Below are 17,634 nucleotides of genomic sequence, written 5' to 3'. Positions count from 1 at the left end.
CCTGTCATTACTCCCTCCATTCTCCTGTCATTCCTCCCTCCATTCTCCTGTCATTCCTCCCTCCATTCTCCTGTCATTCCTCCCACCATTCTCCTTTCATTCCTCCCTCCATTCTCCTTTCATTCCGCCCTCCATTCTCCTGTCATTCCACCCTCCATTCTCCTGTCATTCCACCCTCCATTCTCCTGTCATTCCTCCCTCCATTCTCCTGTCATTCCTCACTCTGTACTCCTGTCATTCCTCCCTCCATTCTCCTGTCATTTCTCCCTCCATTCTCCTGTCATTCCTCCCTCCATTCCTCCCTCCATTCTCCTGTCATTCCTCCCTCCATTCTCCTGTCATTCCTCACTCTGTTCTTCTGCCATTCCACCCTCCATTCTTCTGTCATTCCTCACTCTGTTCTTCTGCCATTCCAACCTCCATTCTTCTGTCATTCCACCCTCCATTCTCCTGTCATCCCTCCCTCCATTCTCCTATTATTCCTTGCTCTGTTCTTCCATACCTGCTGCCTTTAATATTCATCCTTCCCTTGCTTCCTTCTATTGTTCTGACATATTTTTCTTTATACTTCCGTCCCTAGTCTTGCCCCATGTGCCCCTGCCTTCCTCTGCTGCCATCTGTGCCCGTGTCACCCCCTCCTCCCCACGTATGATGGTGTGAGCGGCCTGGGCTGTGATATTGTTGCAGAGCTTCTTTCCCAGTCTTGCCCCATGTGCCCCTGCCTTCCTCTGCTGCCATCTGTGCCCGTGTCACCCCCTCCTCCCCTGTGAGGGTGTGAGGTGAGCGGCCTGGGCTGTGATACTGTTGCAGAGCTTCTTTCCCAGTCTTGCTCATGCTGTTTCCACATCAAAACAACATGTCCTGAGGGGAACAGGTATCACGGCCCCAGAGGTACAATTACACAGTATTTATTCCTCCAGAGAGGAGGGGGAGCAGCAGCCGCACAGGTGACACTTCTGTCAAGTGTTGCATCAGCCTTTGGGAGAAAGTCTTCCTCCAGCACATCACTAGGAGCATGCAGTATAGCAGAGCCTCAGCCACACCATGTGATGTAGCAGAGCCTCAGCCAGACCATGTGATGTAGCAGAGCCTCAGCCAGACCATGTGATGTAGTAGAGCCTCACCCAGACCATATGATGTAGCAGAGCCTCAGCCAGACCTTGTGATGTAGTAGAGTCTCAGCCAGACCATATGATGTAGCAGAGCCTCAGCCAGACCATATGATGTAGCAGTGCCTCAGCCAGACCATATGATGTAGCAGAGCCTCAGCCAGACCATATGATGTAGCAGAGACTCAGCCAGACCCTATGATGTAGCAGAGCCTCAGCCAGACCCTATGATGTAGCAGAGACTCACCCAGACCATGTGATGTAGCAGAGTCTCAGCCAGACCATATGATGTAGCAGAGCCTCAGCCAGACCATATGATGTAGTAGAGCCTCACCCAGACCATATGATGTAGCAGAGCCTCAGCCAGAGAATGATGTGTAGCAGAGCCTCACCCAGACCATATGATGTAGCAGAGCCTGAACCAGAACATGATGTGTAGCAGAGCCTCAACGAGAGCAAGCTGTATAGCAGAGTCACTGATTGTATATAATGTAGCAGAGTCATTGATTGTATATAATGTAGCAGAGTCACTGATTGTATATAATGTAGCAGAGTCACTGATTGTATATAATTTAGCAGAGTCACTGATTGTATATAATGTAGCAGAGTCACTGATTGTATATAATGTAGCGGAGTCACTGATTGTATATAATGTAGCAGTCACGGATTGTATATAGTGTAGCGGAGTCACTGATTGTATATAATGTAGCGGAGTCACTGATTGTATATAATGTAGCAGAGTCACTGATTGTATATAATGTAGCAGAGTCACTGATTGTATATAATGTAGCAGAGTCACTGATTGTGTATAATGTAGCAGAGTCACGGATTGTATATAATGTAGCAGAGTCACTGATTGTATATAATGTAGCAGAGTCACTGATTGTGTATAATGTAGCAGAGTCACGGATTGTATATAATGTAGCAGAGTCACTGATTGTATATAATGCAGCAGAGTCACTGATTGTATATAATGCAGCAGAGTCACTGATTGTATATAATGCAGCAGAGTCACTGATTGTATATAAGGCAGCAGAGTCACTGATTGTATATAATGCAGCAGAGTCACTGATTGTATATAATGCAGCGGAGTCACTGATTGTATATAATGTAGCAGAGTCACTGATTGTATATAATGTAGCAGAGTCACTGATTGTATATAATGTAGCAGTCACGGATTGTATATAGTGTAGCGGAGTCACTGATTGTATATAATGTAGCAGAGTCACTGATTGTATATAATGCAGCAGAGTCACTGATTGTGTATAATGTAGCAGAGTCACGGATTGTATATAATGTAGCAGAGTCACTGATTGTATATAATGTAGCAGAGTCACTGATTGTGTATAATGTAGCAGAGTCACGGATTGTATATAATGTAGCAGAGTCACTGATTGGATATAATGTAGCAGAGTCACTGATTGTGTATAATGTAGCAGAGTCACTGTTTGTATATAATGTAGCAGAGTCACTGATTGTATATAATGTAGCAGAGTCACTGATTGGATATAATGTAGCGGAGTCACTGATTGGATATAATGTAGCGGAGTCACGGATTGTATATAATGTAGCAGAGTCACTGATTGTATATAATGTACCAGAGTCACTGATTGGATATAATGTAGCAGAGTCACTGATTGTATATAATGTAGCAGAGTCACTGATTGTATATAATGTAGCAGAATCACTGATTGTATATAATGTAGCGGAGTCACTGATTGTATATAATGTAGCGGAGTCACGGATTGTATATAATGTAGCAGAGTCACTGATTGTATATAATGTAGCAGTCACTGATGGTATATAATGTAGCAGTCACTGATTGTATATATTGTAGCAGTCACTGATTGTTTATAATGTAGCAGAGTCACTGATTGTATATAATGTAGCAGAGTCACTGATTGTATATAATGTAGCGGAGTCACTGATTGTATATAATGTAGCGGAGTCACTGATTGTATATAATGCAGCGGAGTCACGGATTGTATATAATGTAGCAGAGTCACTGATGGTGTATAATGTAGCAGAGTCACGGATTGTATATAATGTAGCAGAGTCACTGATTGTATATAATGTAGCAGAGTCACTGGTTGTATATAATGTAGCAGAGTCACTGATTGTATATAATTTATTTATTACCAGTTATTTATATAGCGCACACATATTCTGCAGCGCTGTACAAAGAATAGTTGAACATTCCCATCAGTCCCTGCCCCAGTGGAGCTTACAATCTATATTCCCTACCACATGTACACGCACACACAGACATTCTAGGGTTAATTTTGTTGGGAGCCAATTAACCTGCCAGTATATTTGTAACTCACGCAAGCACGGGGAGAAAATATACAAACTCCACACAGTTAGGGCCATGGTGGGAATCAAATCCATGACCTCAGCGCTGTGAGGCAGTAATGTAACTATTACACCATCCGTACTGCCCGTATATATAACACATGGTGGGGATAGAACCCATGACCTCAGCGCTGTGAGGCAGTAATGCTAACCATTACACCGTCCGTACTGCCCCGTATATATAACACATGGTGGGGATAGAACCCATGACCTCAGCGCTGTGAGGCAGTAATGCTAACCATTACACCGTCCGTACTGCCCCGTATATATAACACATGGTGGGGATAGAACCCATGACCTCAGTGCTGTGAGGCAGTAATGTAACCATTACACCGTCCGTACTGCCCCGTATATAACACATGGTGGGGATAGAAGAACCCATGACCTCAGTGCTGTGAGGCAGTAATGCTAACCATTACACCGTCCGTACTGCCCCGTTTATATAACACATGGTGGTTATAGAACCCATGACCTCAGCGCTGTGAGGCAGTAATGTAACCATTACACCGTCCGTACTGGCCCGTATATATAACACATGGTGGGAATAGAACCCATGACCTCAGCGCTGTGAGGCAGTAATGTAACCATTACACCATCCGTACTGCCCCGTATATATAACACATGGTGGGGATAGAACCCATGACCTCAGCGCTGTGAGGCAGTAATGCTAACCATTACACCGTCCGTACTGCCCCGTATATATAACACATGGTCGGGATAGAACCCATGACCTCAGCGCTGTGAGGCAGTAATGTAACCATTACACCATCCGTACTGCCCCGTATATATAACACATGGTGGGAATAGAACCCATGACCTCAGTGCTGTGAGGCAGTAATGTAACCATTACACCATCCGTACTGCCCCGTATATATAACACATGGTGGGAATAGAACCCATGACCTCAGTGCTGTGAGGCAGTAATGTAAACATTACACCGTCCGTACTGCCCCGTATATATAACACATGGTGGGGATAGAACCCATGACCTCAGTGCTGTGAGGCAGTAATGTAAACATTACACCATCTGTACTGCCCCGTATATATAACACATGGTGGGGATAGAACCCATGACCTCAGCACTGTGAGGCAGTAATGTAACCATTACACCGTCCGTACTGCCCCATATATAACACATGGTGGGGATAGAACCCATGACCTCAGCGCTGTGAGGCAGTAATGCTAACCAGTACACCATCCGTACTGCCCCGTATATATAACACATGGTGGGGATAGAACCCATGACCTCAGCGCTGTGAGGCAGTAATGCTAACCATTACACCTTATGTAGTAGCAGAGTCACCAAGTGTATAAAATGTAGCAGTGTCACCGATTGCATATGTTGTAGCAGAGTCATCACATGTGTATAATGTAGTAGAGTCACCACATGTATGTAATATAGCAGAGTCACTGCATGTATGTAATGTAGCAGAGTCACCATATGTATGTAATGAATTAGTTACCACATGTATGTAGTATAGCAGAGTCACCACATGTATGTAGTATACCAGAGTCACCACATGTATATAATATAGCAGAATCCCTACAAATATGTAATGTAGCAGTCACCACATGTATGTAATGTAGCAGTCACCACATGTATGTAATGTAGCAGTCACCACATGTATGTAATGTAGCAGAATCACTGCATGTGTGTAGTGTAGGAGAGTCACCATATTTATGTAATGAAGCAGTCCCCGCAGGTATGTTACTGTATGTAGCAGTCACCACATGTATGTAATGTAGCAGTTACCGTTTGTATGTAATGAAGCCGTCACCCCTTGTATGTAATGTAGTAGAGTCACGACATGTATGTAATATAGTAGTGTTACTGCATGTATGTAATGTAGCAGAGTCACAACACGTATTTAATGAATCAGTTACCACATGTATGTAATGTTGTAGAGTCACTTCATGTATGTAATATAGCAGAGTCACCACATGTATGTATTATAGCACAGTCACTGCATGTATGTAATGTAGCAGTCACCACATGTATGTAATGTAGCAGAGTCACCACATGTATGTAATGTAGCAGTCACCACATGTATGTAATGTAGCAGTTACCGTATGTATGTAATGAAGCTGTCCCCTTTTGTATGTAATGTAGTAGAGTCACCACATGTATGTCATATAGCAGAGTCACCACATGTATGTAATATAGAAGAGTCACCGCATGCATGTAATAAAGCAGACTCCCTGCATGTATGTAATGTAGCAGAGTCACCACATGTATGTAATATAGCAGAGTCACCGCATGCATGTAATAAAGCAGACTCCCTGCATGTATGTAATGTAGCAGAGTCACCACATGTATATAATCTAGAAGAATCACTACATATATGTAATGTACCAGAGTCGCCATATGTATGTAATCTAGCAGTCACCACATGTATGTAATGTAGCAGTCACCACAAGTATGTAATGTGTAGCAGTCAACACGTGTATGTAATGTAGCAGTCACCACATGTATGTAATGTAGCAGAGTCACCATATGTATGAAATGTAGCAGAGTCACCACATGTATGTAATGTAGCAGTCACCACATGTATGTAATGTAGCAGTCACCACATGTATGTAATGTAGCAGTCACCACTTGTATGTAATGTAGCAGTCACCACATGTAGGTAATGTAGCAGTCAACACATGTATGTAATTTAGCAGTCACCGCATGTATGTAATGTAGCAGAGTCACCACATGTATGTAATGTAGCTATCACCACATGTATGTAATGTAGCAGTTACCGTATGTATGTAATGAAGCCCTCCCCGATTGTATGTAATGTAGTAGAGTCACCACATGTATGTAATGTAGCAGTTACCGTATGTATGTAATGAAGCCGTCCCCGCTAGTATGTAATATAGCAGTCACCGCATGTATGTGATGTAGCAGAGTCACCACATGCATGTAATGTAGCAGTCACCACATGTATGTAATGTAGCAGTCACCACATGTATGTAATGCAGCAGTCACCACATGTATGTAATGTAGCAGTCACTACATGTATGTAATGCAGCAGAGTCACCACATGTATGTAATGTAGCAGAGTCACCACATGTATGTAATGTAGCAGAGTCACCACGTGTATGTAATGTAGCAGAGTCACCACATGCATGTAATGTAGTAGGGTCACATGTATGTAATGTAGCAGAGTCACCACATGTATGTAATGTAGCAGTCACCACATGTATGTAATGTAGCAGTCACCACATGTATGTAATGTAGCAGTCACCACATGTATGTACTGTAGCAGTCACCACATGTATGTAATGTAGCAGAGTCACGTGCTGGTCCCTGGACAGACTAATGTACAGCACTATACGGACACCACAGCAGAGATGTACATATGTCCTGTTACAGCTTTAGCGGTGGAGCACAGAGCTGGCGCCATGTGAATGAGGCCCCCCCCCCTGTACTATACGGGTCAGTGACAGTAGTAGCAATGTGCCTGGTGTGCTGGCAGTGTCCGTGTTACAGCAGAGACATCCGGCCTTGTTAGCGAGCTCTCTGCATATATATATTGTGATATTCAGCATCTCCTGCGCCACGTTCCAGCTGCCGTGGCCTCGTCAAGATAAAGGTCAGGCCAGCGGAAAGGGACAGCTTCAAATGGTGATGATAACAGCCGAAAATGCGGAAACCACTTACTGAAAATCTGTGTGCCCTGCCCTCTCATATTCTCTAACTATTTACCTGAAACACTTTCATCTATTACTTATTCATGGAGCCTGGAGCGTAAATGGCACCCCAGGGTCCTGCGCCTGACCCCTTATGCTAAGCAGTAATAAAACAGACAAGTTACACTTACGCCATTGTCCATGAAACGGGAAACTGTTCTCGTATATAATTATGGAGCATTAAAGGGAAACGCGCTGCAGTCACTTTCTTACTGTTAGAATGTTCCCTGGCGCGTTTCCCTGTTGCCCATTGGGCATTCGGCAGGGACAGTCTGGTCTCTGTGGTACCGGGATAACAAATCTAGGCAGAGAGTCAATTGGTCGACATCATTTGAATACCATGCATTTGGTTGACAGGTACAAATGTCATGACATTTGTTGACGCAAAAAGTTTTTTTCTTCACGTGTTCAGGTTTTATCTGTGGAGTTTGCTTGTTCTCTCCACATTTCTGTGAGTTTCCGTCTGGCACTCCAGATTCCTCTCACAGGGCCTTATTCTAGTTCACGCTTTCTGACAAATTCCTTCTCAGATGGACAAAACCATGTGCACTGCAGGTGGGGAAGATGTTACTTGTGCAGAGAGAATTAGATTTGGGTGGGGTTTTACTTCAAAGTGAGATCTATATTGCAGTGTAAAAATAAAGCAGTCAGTATTTACCCTGCACAGAAACAAAATAACTCACCCAAATCTAATTCTATCCGCACCTGTTACATCTGCCCCCCTGCAGTGCACATGGTTTTGTCCATCTAAGAAGGATTTTGTCAGAAAGAGGGAACTAGAATAAGGCCCACAGTCCAGAAACACACTGATCATAATCTCCAATCATATATGAGTGCGCTCTGGAAGAACCCTGGCTCTTGACGGTTACAACCAATGCCATTGGTTTCTGTATCGATGGGGGGTTCACATGGTGCCAACCATCAATGGATCAGTGGTTTCCTATCATTAGTAAAAAATACATCAACCAGCTTTGACGTAGGCCTGGTAGATGTAATCCAAGTAGGACATCCATGAGTGGGCCCAAGCCCACGTCACTGAGAAAGTAGGTGGGATCTCAGAAGGGTTGGTCTCCTCTCCTGAGAGTCCAGTTGGTTCAAACAAAGTGGGTTGAATGTGTTTGAATGTACAATGTATGTATCCCATGGGCCAAGGCCTAAGTCAATACATTTGTCTAGTTTATTCTGGTGACACGGACATAGAACAGGACCGCTACTGTGTTGTACATAAAGACTTATTATTGGTGGGCCGGAACCAGAGGTGGAGGGATATCAGTCTGTGCTGAGTCTTCAGCTGCAGCGGATCTGAAACGTGGTGCAAATGTCGCAGGAGCCGTCTTTCGTAAAGAGAACACCACAGGCGGCTTCTCCCATTCACCGCTCCCGTCTCAAAAAGCATCGGACCTTCCAGGAATTTTGGCGCAACTGAGACGCAAGAGACGCAGCCATCTCTGACGTTATGGCACAAAAGAGGGGGAAATGTAGAGCCAACCTAAGTACGGGTTGGGACTAAGGGGGCACTTGGTGTGAGTGGCCTCTCAGCCGCTGCTAAAAAACAGGTTAGTTACACCTGTATATGTTAAACAAGGGGAAAAAGGGGAAGAAAGCAGCGCTATCCTTTTTTTTAAATTGAGAATTGGATGATCTTTACAATGTATTTAATAATTAAATAAATTTAGTATAACAATATAAAATACTAAATTAAAAACATGGTCTAGTGACAAAAAAAAACACTTCCATACTATAGCAGCAATATTTGGAGAGTCCGTTCCTAGTAGGCCCAACAGTTAACTGTAGAAGGAACAATAGTTACCACTCCTGGCTGAATATACGGAAGAGACTGATGTTACTGTCCATAGGTCCAAGTGGCTGGGCCCAAAGTGTGGCGCAAATTACCGAAAGTCCACTATATAGATGTTAGGAGAACCGTTGGTAGATGAATCCCGATTGACCAATTGGAGTGGTGCCTGCTGAGCAATAATTTGGAAGAGTAGGTGGTACCCCAATGTTGGAATGCGGGTTCACACTGAAAGCTGGGTCCTGTTGGGCTGGTCCGGACTGCAATCCCAAGTTGTAGTGGTGGAAAGTGGGCAAGCACTGGCTGACGCGTTTCTCTGCGCTGGGCAGCGTTATCAAAGTTGTTTTGTTACTAGACCATGTTTTTAGTTTAGTATTTTATATTGTGTTATGCTAAATTGATTTAATTATTAAATACATTGTAAAGATCATCCAATTCTTAATTTTTTAACAAAGTATATCGCTGGTTTCTTCCCCTTTTTTTTCTAACTCTGGCGGTATACCCGCCACTCCCCATTACCTCCACCAATCGGTCACTGCATCTAGATCCACACTGCGACCTATAACGCAAGACCATAGCTGCACGGGCGCAGTGCCGCACAGATGCATGCGCGGCGGACAAAACACCAGGCAGTTGCTAAAGAATACAGTATATAAACCGAATCAGTCTCTGAGTCAGTCCCAATGTGTGGGAGTACCGGTGTTTAATGATTGCGTCTTGGCCTCTTGTCACTGCTGAATCTTGCGTTACCTATGAGCATCTATTGGGGAATAACAATGTCTCCCTTGTCTCCACAGATGAACTCGCCTTGCAGGGTCCGGTCTTCACGCAGGAGCCGGCAAATCTGGTCTTTCCCCTAGATTCAGAGGATCGGACGTTGCGGCTGGTCTGCGAGGTACAGGGTCACCCCAAGCCTGTGACACGGTAGGTGGTGATGGTATAATGTGGGGGCACGTCTAGAGGCATGCAAGCCCAATGTCACCCCAGGTCCACTTCCATCAGATGTACCGAGTTCGCTAGGGGTCCAGTTATGGTTCCGGTTGATAGAGCTACAGTGTGTACATAGTCAATAGGTCTACCCCAAAAGGTGGACGTGTAATGCATGCAGCGCCAAGTGCTGACATGAGAAAGGTCAACGTGCGTTTTTTCATCTGTTTTTTTTTTTAACGGTCTTCAACACCCTAAAAATATGAAAAACGCATGTCGACCGTTTCAAGTGTCTACTGTTTTCATGTAAATATTTTGACCCTGTCGACCTTTTAACTGTCAATCGTTCACCCTTTGACCTTGTTGACTTTTTGCATGTCAACCTTTTTGGGCTGACCTATTGGTTTCCCCAGTGTAGGTAGGAAGGGAAAATATGGACAGTTCTATAAGCATTAATTTATGATACCAACGATGTGTGTAATAGGTCGGCGATTTACACAGAGACACATCATTTACAGCCATTACCCGAGCAGCATTTATTTCCCTCTTCTTCTACATAGTGTATACACTCATATATAATATACACATGTAGCTCGCAGATATACATAGAAAGCAGCTGTAGGTATATAGCGAACGGTGGCATAGTGACGAGTCGTTCTTTGTACAGGTCTAATGGTTTTCGTCCAGAGAAGGCAAAATTAACCCACATGGGTAGGTTGTGAATTTGCCCAAAAGAATGGAGAGGAACACTAATATAACACATTGTAGAACACTGGCACAGTCATGCACTTCACGTACAACGATTTGTTATTTAAAGTACTGTTTATTACATAACACATTTAATTATACTGCCATGCTCAGGATTCAAACTCATAACCTGTTGCATTACAGTTATACACCATACTGATTAACTATATGAAGTTACTTGAAATTGAGCAGATCCATGTGGTGACTAGGCACACATCTATGGGGTTGTTCTGGTTCACTCGCAAAGGCAAATTCATTCTCTAATGGACAAAACCATGCTGCACTGCAGGTGGGGCAGATGTAACATGTGCAGAGAGAGAGTTAGGATTGGGTGAGTTATTTTGTTTCTGTGCAGGGTAAATACTGGCTGTACTTCAAACTGATATCTATATTGCAGTGTAAAAATAAAGCAAACACCACTCTCTCTGCACGTTACATCTGCCCCCTGCAGCGCACATGGTTTTGTCCATTAGAGAGAGAATTTGCCTTTGCGAGTGAACCAGAATAACCCCCCTAATCCTGTTCAGCCGCACACTACATAGATCTGCTCAGCTGCAATGCTGGTCGTTGGTTTCATGAAGTACAATGTGAGCTTCAAATATTTAGACTTCTCTGATATTCTACCCAGGGCAGATAGCTCATGAATAGAGTGTCTGACTGCACTGCCACAGACAATGGGTTTGAATCCTGAGTATGTCAGAATATTGATATATAATAAAGGACTGTGTGACTGAATTACAAAGAACATGAATGTTGTATAGGTATTAGGGATGGATGGAAGCTCCAAGTGACAGTAATTAAAACAGATATTTAACAAGTGCCAAAAGCCCCAAGTACCACCCTATGTATAATTCTGACTCTAGTACTACGTTTTGATGGGACTGCTGCTGATGCTCGCCCTCTGCCATCCCGCAGGTGGAGAGTGAATGGGACCCTACTGGACGAAGCCCAGGATTATCGGTACAGAGTGCTGGACAGAAGCTTAGTGATCAGTACCCCGGATCGGGTCCGGGATGTTGGCACCTTCCAGTGTGAGTCCACCAACTCCGTGGGGACCATCCTGAGCCGGGAGGCTACCCTGCAGTTCGCATGTGAGTCCCTTACTCCAGAGGTGTCTGTACAGTGTATGTCAGCTGTGTTGGCATTACTCTCCCCGTAATATAACAATATTTAGTGTCTGCTTTCCCAGATTGTTTTTCTGTTGCGGCGATTATTTTATGGGGGCTGTCAATGCTATTATGGGTTATGTCAGGTGGAAGCTCCAGAGGGGTTGTGGCTCTCCAACTACAATTCCAGACTGACTCTCTGGCAGTGGGTGTGGCTCCCCTATTTGAATTTTGAACTGTGCTTCAGCCCCCCACCACTGGATACGCCAATGGTTATTTCTCTGGTATTAGTTAATATTTATGCTGCCTTTTGTACCAAGGACCATGCTGTAAACAAGGGGAGATCAGTAAGTGTATGGAAGTTGTCTTTCCTGTAAGGGCGGTGATGCTGTAAGATGCCTTATAACACAGGGTGTAACAGATAACAGAATAATTTCCTAACGGTCATATTACAGGCTGGGTCTTGAAAAGTGACAGTTAGATGATGATTGGCTGGTACATTATCTCTCTCCAATTATTAGTACATAAACCCCAACATTTTCTGATTCCACTCAGGTTATTACAATTGGAAAGTAAGTGGGAAAAGCAGAAGAGTCTGATCCCCCTATTATGTATAAAAGTCCGTCTCTGTATATCCCCCCTCCCCCCCCCCCCCCTTCCCTGTTACTTGCAGAGCACGGAATCTGGGAACAGGAGTTGCTAGGAGACTTGTACGAGAAGACTACAATTACTTCCTGACCCCCCTCTCGTTTAATCCTGCACCCCCATTGGACTGGTGCTAATTAAATAATCAGCATGTTATTGTGTTCAGGTCAATTAATTAGGAAACATTTGTAACAGTGACAATCACATTACATTACAGCATAATTTAACATCAACAAATAAAACGATAAGGACGGAGCGGCCGCTCTCCTCGCCCGCAGCCACACAATGGCGTCTTCTGTGAGTGACTCAGTTCCTGCACATTCCCCTCTCTCAGTGGTGACATCACGCCACAGGGAGACACGTGCCACACAGCAGGGCACAGGGAGAGGGTGAGAGACTGCAGGGCACAGGGAGAGGGGGAGAGACTGCAGGGCACAGGGAGAGGGGGAGAGACAGCAGGGCACAGTGAGAGGGGGAGAGACTACAGGGCACAGGGAGAGGGGGAGAGACTGCAGGGCACAGTGAGAGGGGGAGAGACTGCAGGACACAGGGAGAGGGAGAGACAGAAGGGCACAGGGAGAGGGTGAGAGACTGCAGGGCACAGGGAGGGGGGGAGAGACTGCAGGGCACAGAGAGAGGATGAGAGACAGCAAGACACAGGGAGAGGGAGAGACAGAAGGGCACAGGGAGAGGGGGAGAGACAGAAGGGCACAGGGAGAGGGGGAGAGACAGAAGGGCACAGGGAGGGGGGGAGAGACTGCAGGGCACAGGGAGAGGATGAGAGACAGCAAGACACAGGGAGAGGGGAGAGACTGCAGGGCACAGGGAGAGGGGAGAGACTGCAGGGCACAGGGAGAGGGGGAGAGACAGCAGGACACAGGGAGAGGGGGAGAGACTGCAGGGCACAGGGAGAGGGGTAGAGACTGCAGGGCACAGGGAGAGGGGGAGAGACTGCAGGGCACAGGGAGTGGGGGAGAGACTGCAGGACACAGGGAGAGGGGGAGAGACTGCAGGACACAGGGAGAGGGGGAGAGACTGCAGGGCACAGGGAGAGGGGGAGAGACAGCAGGCCACAGGGAGAGGGGAGAGACTGCAGGACACAGGGAGAGGGGGAGAGAGTGGAGGGCACAGGGAGAGAGGGAGAGACTGCAGGGCACAGGTAGAGGGGGAGAGACTGCAGGGCACAGGGAGAGGGTGAGAGACTGCAGGACACAGGGAGAGGGGGAGAGAGTGCAGGACACAGGGAAAGGGTGAGAGACTGCAGGGCACAGGGAGAGGGTGAGAGACTGCAGGGCACAGGGAGAGGGGGAGAGACTGCAGGGCACAGGGAGAGGGTGAGAGACTACAGGGCACAGGGAGAGGGTGAGAGACTGCAGGGCACATGGAGAGGGGGAGAGAGTGCAGGACACAGGGAGAGGGTGAGAGACTGCAGGGCACAGGGAGAGGGGGAGAGAGTGCAGGACACAGGGAGAGGGGAGAGACTGCAGGACACAGGGAGAGGGGGAGAGACAGCAGGGCACAGGGAGAGGGGGAGAGACAGCAGGACACAGGGAGAGGGGGAGAGACTGCAGGGCACAGGGAGAGGGGGAGAGACTGCAGGGCACAGGGAGAGGGGGAGAGAGTGCAGGACACAGGGAGAGGGGAGAGACAGCAGGACACAGGGAGAGGGGGAGAGACTGCAGGGCACAGGGAGAGGGGAGAGACTGCAGGACACAGGGAGAGGGGAGAGACTGCAGGACACAGGGAGAGGGAGAGACAGCAGGCCACAGGGAGAGGGTGAGAGAAAGCAGGACACAGGGAGAGGGGGAGAGACAGCAGGGGACAGGGGAGAGACTGCAGGACACAGGGAGAGGGGGAGAGACAGCAGGGCACAGGGAGAGGGGAGAGACTGCAGGACACAGGGAGAGGGGGAGAGACAGCAGGGCACAGGGAGAGGGGAGAGACTGCAGGACACAGGGAGAGGGAGAGACAGTAAGCCACAGGGAGAGGGGTGGAGACAGCAGGGTACAGGGAGAGGGGGAGAGACTGCAGGACACAGGGAGAGGTGGAGAGACAGCAGGCCACAGGGAGAGGGTGAGAGACAGCAGGGCACAGGGAGAGGGGGAGAGACAGCAGGGCACAGGGAGAGGGTGAGAGACAGCAGGGCACAGGGAGAGACTGCAGGACACAGGGAGAGGGGGAGAGACAGCAGGGCACAGGGAGAGGGGAGAGACTGCAGGACACAGGGAGAGGGGGAGAGACAGCAGGGCACAGGGAGAGGGGAGAGACTGCAGATCACAGGAAGAGGGTGAGAGACAGCAGGGCACAGGGAGAGGGGATAGACTGCAGGACACAGGGAGAGGGGGAGAGACAGCAGGGCACAGGGAGAGGGGAGAGACTGCAGGACACAGGGAGAGGGGGAGAGACAGCAGGCCACAGGGAGAGGGTGAGAGACAGCAGGGCACAGGGAGAGGGGAGAGACTGCAGGACACAGGGAGAGGGGGGAGAGACAGCAGGGCACAGGGAGAGGGGAGAGACTGCAGGACACAGGGAGAGGGGGAGAGACAGCAGGACACAGGGAGAGGGTAAGAGACTGCAGGACACAGAGAGAAAGTGAGAGAGTGCAGGACACAGGGAGAGGGTGAGAGAGTGCAGGACACAGGGAGAGGGTGAGAGAGTGCAGGACACAGGGAGAGAGGGAGAGGGGGAGAGAGTGCAGGACACAGGGAGAGAGTGAGATACCATATATATGACACAGAGACAGCTGCTGTATATACATATAGGAGAGAGTGCAGTATATATATGACACAGAGACAGCTGCTGTATACAGGGCCGGCGCTACCCACTCAGCAGCTCTTGCAAAGCAGGGAGGCGCCATGCTGAAAAGGCGCTGTCTCCCTCCCTGCTCTGCTAAAGCTGCCTCAGCCCTCGCTGTCACTGCCTCCTGCACGCCGCTCGCACCGCCTGTCTGACAGCGGGTGGGCGGCAGTATAAAGAGCTGCTCCCTGCACCGCGCACACACTGTTCTCCTCCTGCGACCTGCCCCCTCTTCCTGACGGACACTTGCGCTGAGGCATGTAGCGCTGTCTGTGAATGCCTGGATGACATGTCATGTCCGGATCCGCCCCCCTACCCATTGGTCCCTGTGCCTGTCAGCTGTCAAACAAATGACGAACAGGCAGCAGCACCGCCCTTACTTTCCCTCTTCTCAGTGTGCTGTGCCAGTGCCACTGCCAGTCCTCAACACTCCGCCCCCTCTATCTCCTCCCCTCTTCTTCCATCTCCTCCTTCTCTCCCCTCCTTTCCCCCTCAGTCACGAGAGGGGTGTAATGGCTTCCTCCTCAGCGTCCTGCCTATGCAGATAGAAGAGGAGGGACTGCACTGCACAAGAGTTAAACAGCAAAAGAACAGGGAGTCTTTTATTATACATGTTTATAACAATTTTCTTAATAATTGTAGATTTTTTTTTTATATTAATTTAGACACTTTTTAAATAATGGGCTGGGTTATGTGCCTAAAGGTGGACATATACGGTGCTATAGCATGTATGTGCTGCACATAATTTTTGTACAGCTTTCAGATCGCATCGCACACACATTGCATGCATGCCATGCGATGCGTTCTAGCCCATAACGTGTGCAATTCTCGCAGCGTGTATGGGCACCTTTAGTGCCTGCAACATTTTGCGGACACAGCACTGAGATGGTGTATGCATACATGTACATGCACCCGAGATCCTCCATAGGATCGCATGTTGCATACACTTCCACAATCGGGCTGCAGCTTGTTGCAATGGCAATGTGAAAGGGCGCAAAATTTATGGTTTGCAGGAGGGCGCCGGACACCCTAGCACCAGCCCTGGCTGTATATACATATAGGAGAGAGTGCAGTATATATATATGACACAGACACAGCTGCTGTATATACATATAGGAGAGAGTGCAGTATATATGACACAGACTCAGCTGCTGTATATACATATAGGAGAGAGTGCAGTGTATATGACACAGACACAGCTGCTGTATATACATATAGGAGAGAGTGCAGAATATATATGACACAGACACAGCTGCTGTATATACATATAGGAGAGAGTGCAGTATATATATATATATATATATATATATATATATATATATATATGACACAGACCCAGCTGCTGTATATACATATAGGAGAGAGTGCAGTATATATATGGCACAGAGCCAGCTGCTGTATATACATATAGGAGAGAGTGCAGTATACATGACACAGAGACAGCTGCTGTATATACATATAGGAGAGAGTGCAGTATATACTGTATATGGCACAGAGCCAGCTGCTTTTTATACATATAGGAGAGAGTGCAGTATATATATGACACAGACACAGCTGCTGTATATACATATAGGAGAGAGTGCAGTATATATATATATATATATATATATATATATGGCACAGACACAGCTGCTGTATATACATATAGGAGAGAGTGCAGTATATATATATATATGGCACAGACACAGCTGCTGTATATACATATAGGAGAGAGTGCAGTATACATGACACAGAGACAGCTGCTGTATATACATATAGGAGAGAGTGCAGTATATATATGACACAGACTCAGCTGCTGTATATATGTATAGGAGAGAGTGCAGTATATATGACACAGAGACAGCCGCTGTATATACATATAGGAGAGAGTGCAGTATACATGACACAGAGACAGCTGCTGTATATACATATAGGAGAGAGTACAGTATATATGACACAGAGACAGCCACTGTATATACATATAGGAGAGAGTGAAGTATATATATATATATATATATATGACACAGACACAGCTGCTGTATATACATATAGGAGAGAGTGCAGTACAGTATATACAGTATATGACACAGACCCAGCCGCTGTATATACATATAGGAGAGAGTGCAGTATATATATGACACAGACACAGCTGTATATATACATATAGGAGAGAGTGAAGTATATATATATATATATGACACAGACACAGCTGCTGTATATACATACTGTATAGGAGAGAGTGCAGTATATATATGGCACAGAGCCAGCTGCTGTATATACATATAGGAGAGAGTGCAGTATATATATGACACAGATACAGCCGCTGTATATACATATAGGAGAGAGTGCAGTATATATATGACACAGACTCAGCTGCTGTATATACATATAGGAGCGAGTGCAGTATATATGACACAGAGACAGCTGCTGTATATACACATAGGAGCGAGTGCAGTATATATGGCAGGCACAGCCGTTGCTCGGGGAGACGCTGGGTATT

General features: G+C 46.7%; 1 protein-coding gene across 1 annotated transcript in view; it reads left to right on the top strand.

Moving 5' to 3' along the window:
* Positions 1-17,634, top strand: part of LOC146026917 (contactin-4-like) — a 133,440-nt gene that overhangs the window by 55,786 nt on the left and 60,020 nt on the right. Inside the window, exons 3-4 of the mRNA XM_083157963.1 lie at positions 9,732-9,858; positions 11,524-11,699. Coding sequence (XP_083014089.1) covers positions 9,732-9,858; positions 11,524-11,699 — 303 coding nt within the window. The remainder of the gene's footprint in view (positions 1-9,731; positions 9,859-11,523; positions 11,700-17,634) is intronic.

Source organism: Crinia signifera, chromosome 8 (genome assembly GCF_055691185.1).
Source record: "Crinia signifera chromosome 8, ASM5569118v1, whole genome shotgun sequence".
Lineage (NCBI taxonomy): Eukaryota > Metazoa > Chordata > Amphibia > Anura > Myobatrachidae > Crinia > Crinia signifera.
The sequence above is the reverse complement of the archived record's forward strand: the minus strand, read 5'-3'. Positions and strand labels throughout refer to the sequence as shown.